At 40.0% G+C, this 6,887-nt stretch overlaps 1 protein-coding gene across 1 annotated transcript in view; it reads right to left on the bottom strand.

The window, feature by feature from the left end:
* Positions 1-392: 392 nt before the first annotated feature.
* LOC118843728 (vomeronasal type-2 receptor 26-like) overlaps positions 393-6,887 on the bottom strand; it is a 48,463-nt gene continuing 41,968 nt past the window's right edge. The window contains 3 exon segments of the mRNA XM_036751510.1: positions 393-1,360; positions 4,189-4,312; positions 5,621-5,848. Of these exon segments, the coding sequence (XP_036607405.1) occupies positions 393-1,360; positions 4,189-4,312; positions 5,621-5,848 (1,320 nt within the window).

The following is a 6,887-nucleotide window of genomic DNA, read 5'->3' as shown; positions in this document are numbered from 1 at the left end:
ACTCAGTTGGGGTTTCTGGAGAATTATGTAAGGGACTCTAAAAGGTGATGGCACCACAAGAGTTTTGCTGGAATCAGGTCCTACCAGCTCTGGAGATTTAACTGTAAACTTTCAATATGTGCAAATACATATTGGAAATTGGAAAACACTACAACAGGGCTTCATTTACTATTTGGTTGATTGGTTAGATTTAGGGAAGTGACAGAGAAAATATTAATGATACAGACTAAAAGAAAAAGTTTGTGGTCCATTTTCAAAGAGCTCTTTGTTAAACATTTACCAGCTTACCACTGGGTATCTCTCATTATGTATAAGAAGTTGGAAAAAGGACCAGTTGAAATTCATTAATGAAAAGATGGCTAAATATAGATGCCCTAAATGGAGGTGGGTTATTATTTAAACCTTTTATGGCTTTGGTGGGAATTGTGAGGCAGTGTCCTAGAATAATTCCTAACTTTTGAATCCACTTTTTTCCTTATCTCCTCTTGAGTGTTCCTTTCTGTCCTCAGCAGGATCACATAGCACTTGGGAATAAAGATACAGCCCAGTAGCCCAGCACTGGAGGCAAGGATGGAGAAGATCTCTACAACAACCATGGCCTTGCCCTTTGTGCTCTGGTATGTGGGGAGGAGGGAGATCCACACACTGCAGAACACCAACATACTGAATGTGATGAACTTGGCCTCATTGAAAGTATCAGGCAGGCTTCTGGCCAGAGAAGCCACAGTAAAGCTCCCCAGGGCCAGGAAACCCAGGTAGCCCAGGACACAGTAGAAGGCAATATCAGAGCCCTCATTACATTGAATAATGATGTGACCAGGTTCAGAAAGTGTGTCCATGTCTGGGAAGGGTGGAGAAATTCTTAGCCAGATGCCACAGAGAATCGCTTGGATGCCAGAGGACATGAGGACAACAGAGTTGGGCACCCTGGATTGTACCCAGATCCTGATTCTGCTCCCTGATCTTATAGCCCTGAAGGCTAGAACTACTATAATGGTTTTTGCCAAAATAGAGGACACGGCCACAGTGAAGACAACTCCAAAAGTTGTTTGTCTGAGGAAGCAAGTGGCAGCAGTGGGCTGGCCAATGAAGAGCAAGGAGCAGAGGAAACAGAAGGTGAGGGAGATGAGGAGAGTATAGCTAAGGGTCTGGTTATTGGCCTTGACTATGGGAGTGTCTTGAAATTTCACAAACACCCAGAGAACCAGCGCTGTCAGAAGAGAGAAGGAAATAGCTATTAATACTAGTGTTATCCCCAAAGGTTCTGCAATATCCAGGAAGGTCACAACCTTGGGGAAACAGTGATTTCTGTCCTTAATTGCATAGTCATCTTCTGGGCACTTTGTACAGCGGTCCACATCTGAAGAGGAAAAGATTCCATTCAGATCCTGTCTTCCGGAACAGGTCATTCCCAACTGCGGCTGCTGCTAGTAACCTCCTCTCTGAGATTACCTCCCATCTGCTCTGAATTTATCTTTGAGCTACCTTGCTATTTACTTATCGTCTCCCCAATAAAAGGTTAACTCCATGAATGAAGGGACTGTATTTACCCTTCTGTTATGCCAGCATGTAGCACAGTGCCTGGCACCTAGTACACATTTGATAAATCCTACTGTCTCTTGCATGGTCTGTAAATAGTGCACTACATCTTGTTGGTGGTGCCTTGCATTGTGACTGGCATCATGCATGACCCAAGGCCCTAGCAAAATAAGCAAGGTATCCTCAAATCACCTAAGTCTGGGGGAATTCAGGAGCTCATTTGTTACATGGGAGGGACTGTAGTATTAATTTTTATCATTTACTTTATTAACATAAAAATAAAATTGATCCCAGTGCTAATCCCTGAAGGACTCCACCATGTAATTTGCCATCTTCCTTCAGAAAAGGTCTTATATGTGTTCACTTACTTTCTCTTGTACAATTCAGCTCTCTTCATAAATAAACATGATTTCATTATCAGATGTGACACTTCACTAGCTAAGTATTTCTTATTTGGCTTTGCTTTTTTCCCCCAATTTCACTGTGATTTCATGAATGTAGTAAAACTTCTTCATGTCTTTACTCTGGTTTTTGGAGTCAGATAGGAATCAAGGAGACTTGAGTACAAACCTGCCCTCAGACCATTCCTGAGTGACACTGGACAAATCTCTTAACCTCTGTTGCTGTCAGTTTCCTCATGGGTGAAACGGAGATAATACTACCTGTGACCTAGGGTAGTTGTGAGCATCAAAAGACAATGTCTGTAAAGTGCTCTCTGAACTTTAGAAAACAAGATAAATACCAGCTATTATTATTTACCAATGTAAGCAGAGAGGTATCTTTTTTGCAAAGCATAGTTTTAGAGCAATGATTCCTAACCTGGTGTCCATAGATCTCCAAGTAGACTGGTAGGAAGTTTTCAGAGTGTTCGCAAATTCGGATGCAAAAGAATATATCACTTTTTACTAACTCTACTTGAAAGTTAGCTAAACCTTTCATTTTTAATAAAAGAAACAATACTCTGAAAAGAAGTTCATAATTTTCACAAATTGCTATGACACAATAAGGCAAAGAAACTCTCTTTTACAGAGTTGTATTAGGCACACAGGTGTTAGTAGACTTGCTCTGGGGCACAAAGGCAGTATGTGGAGACAGAACTGACCCAAGGTCTTCTGGACTCCAAGACCAGCTCCATTTCTGCTACTACATTCTGCCCCATTCTGGGTTTATGATTGTGATAATCATCCTGGAGTGTGTCCTTCCCCTTAAGAGTATTTGTTGCCATCTGTTTTTTCTGTATCTCTGACTTGGTGTCTTAACTGAACAATACGGATGAATAGAAAAAGCTCTAGATCTCCAGTCAGGAGCCATGGATATTAGTCTTAGCACAGCCTACATCAAATCTGAGTGAATCGTGTTACCTCTGTGGGGCTCACAAATAAAATGAGACATTTGAAAAAGATGCTGACTAACGTCCCTTCCTCCAATGATATTCCATAATTAATCCTCTAACTGCTTTTCCCTTGACTTTCATATTCCTGTTAGCAGATATTGTTTGGAAACCATTCTAGGCATTATAGGAAACAATGAATACTTTTGAACAGGAATTCATATCCATCCCCAGCTACACTTGAAGTAAGAATTACCCACTCCAGTAAGAGTTTGTTCCTGCACTATCCCTTATTCTTTATTTTCACTCACAACCTGCCTGTCTAGACCCCCCCTCCCTTTCTGTCTCTCTCTCCCCTTCTCTCTCTCTCTCTCTCTCTCTCTCTCTCTCTCTCTCTCTCTCTCAAATTTCTTCCTTCCAGATAAGATTATTTTCCCACTGCGTTCCAATCTTCTTAAATCACCCTTTCTCCAAATCAGTCTCTCTTCTCAGACTCTCAGCTAGAACTTTCCCCTTCTGATTTCGAACACCCACTCCAACCTTTTTGCCTAGGTAAGCCCCTTTCATCTGGGATCACCTGCTCTGGGTACACGTTGGTCAAATTCTTCTCCTGAAGTTTCTATCCAAGAAGAAACTGAAATTCTGTGCCCAGCCTCATCTTCACCACACCACACATTTCTAGTTGCAGACATGCCTAGATGTTAGCCACCTTCATTCAGGACTGTGATGGAAAATGTTTGACAGCTTTTTTTTTAATGTATGCACAAACCAATTATAAGTTTAATACATATTATTAACATATTTTAGATCCTTTTCCTAAATCTAGATAATCAATAAGCATATAATCACTAATTTGTAATACTGGTTTATATTGTCAGTGTAAATGCTTATGCTGAAAATTAAATATTTGCTTCTGAGAGATGACAGTGAACTGACTCCAGCATACCCCTATTCCCTCCCTCATTGTGCTCAGCCCTGCAATGAGGATAGTGGCTTATGATCCACAAAGGGATAGAAGAGGACATCTGTTTAAATATTTATTTGTATGTATGTGTATGCATGCTTTCACACACTCTCACACACACATATATAACTAGATGCTGTTGCTTATATTTTACATGATGTTATAATGACAGGTACCATTCTCTGGCTGTGCATTACTGTTTCCTGCTATGTGTCCTTACTCCAGACACTTACCCTGACTCTCTTGTCAGTTTATATCTTATTACTTGGGCAGTGATGCTTACTGTGGTTTTAGTCCAAACCCACACTGTTCTATGACAGAAGGCTCACAATGGAAGCCCCTTGCAGACACTCACCAGTTTGATTGGAAATCTCCCCCTCTGGACACTGGGAACAGCTGAAGCAGCAAACAGGCTCTCCCTCCTTATTTGTCTTCCTGTATCCAGGGCCACAGCTGTCACTGCACACAGATCGAGGGACCTGAACCATTAACAAGAGAGTGGGAAGTACGCTACTAACTAAAGAGATATTTAGAATGGATGGTGCATGCCAAGGAAGTGTATCCTCTAAAATGGTTCTGACTAGTAGACCTGGTTCATGTGTTAATGGACATGGTTAATGGAATGTTCAGATGATCTTATAGTACCATTTCTGTCACTTGTTGTTGTACTTTGGCAGAAAACTGTTGAGCTCTGGAGACCTGATTGTTACCATTTGTTAAATGAGAGCTTTGGGCTGACTGATCTTAGGATAATTATATTCTGTACTGCTAAATATAACCTGGATCATTCTTGTGGTAATATCCAAGTGGCTGAATGAAAGATTGGTGACCATCTAAAATTACATTTAAACTGCCAAAGGAGAGGCAAGATTTGTCCAGTAATGATGTTGAATTTGGAAAACTACTTGGTGGAACAAATTCTTTTAGAATCTATTTTATGTTTAGGGCCCCTATACCTAGCTGCTAAAGAGAAGAGTTTGTCCCCAAATGTAAGCTATAGAAAAATAAAATTGATTTTTGCTATATTTTCTAAGTAAATGTCCCTACATTATTTGGTTAAGTCAAATTAGAGCACTGATTCCTGGAAAATTATATTGGGGAAAACATACCAAAATTGGAACTTAATGCAACTGTCAGTGAATACACGACCATGACCCCTCAAGGTTACCCTAGAGTCCAGAGCAGGAGATTGTAGCCTTACAATAGAAGACATTACTGTGAGAGAATGAGTTGGGATTAGAAACTGCATAGTTTTATAAGAGCTAGAGAGCTGTGAAGACATCATCTACTAGAGGACATTCAAATATTTTTTCTCCAATTTGGGAAAATGTAGGTCATAAGAGTTTTCCTTTCCGTAGAAAGAAAATTTTGCCTAGTTGCTAAACCAAATTTTGTTTTAATTCAATTAAAGTGTGGAGATGCTCAACATGATTCAGGAAGATGTAGAGAAGTAGATGAGAACACCAAATTTGGGGTCAGAGGGCCTCGTGCCAATCAAAAGTTTTCTAGGCCTCATTTTCCTTATCTGTCAAATAAAAAGGTTTTAATGTGACCTTTAAAGTCCCTTCCTGTTTTAGCTTATGATGCTAACTATTGCAGTATTTTCAAATATTTACCTGATGGATTATTTTTCCATTTTGTTTGTCCAAAAGTTCACATAAAAGGGAAAAGAGAAAAAGGAATTGGCAAGATTTTCTATCCATAAATATGGGATGTAAAGTGAGGGAAATGGTGTGAGACTTATTCTTATGACAGAGCACGTATATTGATGTGAAATATTCTCTGACCTCTGAATCTACCCATCCCCAGTCAATGGCTTCCTCACACATGGTGAAATCTTGACCAGGTGGAGCACTGGGGATAAATTGGCCCACTTTCAGCAGCAATTCAGTATCATTACGGTAAATCACATAGTTCATAATGTCATATTGAGCTTCAGAGCTTCTTTTCTCATTCATAAACACCTGATCACCAGCATTGTTGTTAAAGTGAATGTCCTTCAGAAAGGAGTGGAGCTGAAAGGGAAGAGAAATCTTCATCATTTCTTGGTATCTAAAGCCAGGACTCTGTATAGCCAATATGATATTCACAGTGCTTATGGGGCTAGGAATATTCTGGTGTAGTTCTGCATCACAGAATATCAGAGACTCTCTATATGGAAGACAGAATCAGAATATTTATTCAAACATCAGAAAGCTGAATCCCCATAGCAGAAAGCCAAAGAAATCTATGCACAATAACAATTCAGGGTCACTGCCATCACCAAGCCTCCTTCCCCCCTGCTAGGGCCTTCCCACCAATGAACACTCACAGCTAGCCACCTGCTTCCCCTCTCTCTCCCTCAGCTCTTCTCCATTCTTCCTGTTCCACCTATTCAGCAAGCTTCTCCCACCACAGGCTTCATGTGGCTCGAACTCGTATGAATTAGGTTTCCATGTAACTTAAGCAGGTTACATGGGGCTATGGCCTTATTTATAAATGGGTAAGATCTTCCCATTAAGCAAAAATATATTAATAATAGAGGCTCTCCCAAAAGTAAAACCTGTACAATATGTCAGAGATTCTGGGGCTGGTGAACTGAGGCTTGTGCCCCTGTTTGGAGGGATGATATATGTGAGTTGGAATTTGATCTCACACACTTTTTAGATATAGCTGATTTTGGACAAGTTATTTATCTTCTCTCAGACTTACTTATCTCCTCTATAAAAAGAAATAATAACACCTAATAAGAAAATATATCAAAATCCATTCTCAATTTTAAAGTGCTATAAAAATGACAGCATTATTCATAATTGTTATCATTATCTTCCTTTATTCCTTATGAAATCTGAATTGGGGGAAAGCAATTAGAGTTGGAAACATATTCTTTATGGTAAAATCTGTGCAGAGAAAGGAAGTGTTGGCTGGGGTGGAGCTTTGATGGCAGTGTGAGCACAGGGACTCACCTGAGCTCTCCCCCAAATCCCTCTAAACAGCTGTAAAAATGACTCTAAACAAATTCTAGGGCTACAGAACCTATGAAATGACAGAGTGAAACAAATCTCCAGCCCCAAA

The sequence above is a fragment of the Trichosurus vulpecula genome, chromosome 1, assembly GCF_011100635.1.
Source record: "Trichosurus vulpecula isolate mTriVul1 chromosome 1, mTriVul1.pri, whole genome shotgun sequence".
Taxonomy (NCBI): Eukaryota; Metazoa; Chordata; class Mammalia; order Diprotodontia; family Phalangeridae; genus Trichosurus; species Trichosurus vulpecula.
Note: the sequence above shows the minus strand (reverse complement) of the source record. Positions and strands in the feature narration are given on the sequence as shown.